Here is a 1,146-nt window from a genome sequence, read left to right on the forward strand (position 1 = left end):
AGCCCCGGGGAGCCAAGCGCTGCTCCTCCCGGTGCAAGAGCTGTGTGCCTGCACCCTGGGGGAAACTGAGGCACAGGCAGAGGGACACCCCCACCGGCCCACGCAGAAACGCTCCCTGCACCCTCACAGAGCGACGTGGGGGGGAAGAAGATCCTGCAGCGCAAGTGGACATCCTTCATGAAGGCACGCCTGGTCTGCTACATCCCCTACTACGAGGTGCTGCGCAGCATCTGCAGCCTGGACGGGGGCGGCTGGGCCAGCACCGTCTTCTACGCCGCGTTCACGCTCTCAGCGCAGGGGGGCAGCAGCCAAAATGGCTGGGGCTAAAAGTCTGCGGCACGGGAGTGGGGGGACCAGAGATGCTGGAGGGGACACGCAGGCAGGTGCTGAGCATCTGGGGTGCGTCGTTGGGGAGCACCCGTGTGTCTGCCTGAGCTCAGGCAGGGCTCTGCCCCCCCAGGAGGACCATGGAGGCCTCAGCCGTGTGCCGCTACAGCATCTCGGGGGTGCAGCACGCCTTCGAGGGCCCCTACATGGAGTACCAGGACTCGGCTCGCAAGTGGTCCCGCTACGACGGTGCGGTGCCTGAGCCCCGGCCCGGCTCCGTGAGTGCCCTGGGGATGCAGAGCAGGGGGGTGCGCCCCTGACCCCCGTCTCCCCCAAGCAGTGCATCACGGACCACTCCCGCAGGAAGGGCTACAACTCCTCGCAGGACCTGCCCAACAGCGTGCTGGACTTCGTCAAGCTGCACCCGCTCATGTTCGAGGAGGTGAAGCCGGCCGGCGGGGAGCCGCTGCTGGTGAAGAAGAGCGTGGCGTACAGCCGGCTGGCCGTGCCCAGGGTGCGGGCCCTCGACGGCCGCACCTACGACGTGCTCTTCATGGGGACGGGTGAGTGTGGCAGGAGTTTGCCAAGCCTCTGCTGGAGACCCCACGCGCCTTCCTGACTCCCCCTCTCTGCTCTCCAGGGAACGGGAGGAGGTGCAGGTGTTCAGCGACCCGCAGCCCGTGGAGAGCCTGGTGATCTCCCACGCCCAGGTGAGGGGTGGAATAACTGGGGGGACACCACACACCACTGCGAAGCTCCCATTGGGCTGTTTGGGGGACGCGACTCCTGGCTCACCCCAACTTGGGGTACGTGCTGGAG

At 67.1% G+C, this 1,146-nt stretch overlaps 1 protein-coding gene across 1 annotated transcript in view; it reads left to right on the plus strand.

The window, feature by feature from the left end:
* The window catches only part of SEMA4G (sema domain, immunoglobulin domain (Ig), transmembrane domain (TM) and short cytoplasmic domain, (semaphorin) 4G), a gene marked incomplete at both ends in the record, with an annotated part of 4,968 nt that extends 3,931 nt beyond the window's left edge, over nt 1–1,037 (plus strand). The window contains 4 exon segments of the mRNA XM_010150668.1: nt 113–329; nt 461–605; nt 668–894; nt 968–1,037. Coding sequence (XP_010148970.1) covers nt 113–329; nt 461–605; nt 668–894; nt 968–1,037 — 659 coding nt within the window.
* Nucleotides 1,038–1,146: the final 109 nt, after the last annotated feature.

This window comes from Eurypyga helias, unplaced genomic scaffold (assembly GCF_000690775.1).
Source record: "Eurypyga helias isolate BGI_N326 unplaced genomic scaffold, ASM69077v1 scaffold24954, whole genome shotgun sequence".
NCBI classification, from domain to species: domain Eukaryota; kingdom Metazoa; phylum Chordata; class Aves; order Eurypygiformes; family Eurypygidae; genus Eurypyga; species Eurypyga helias.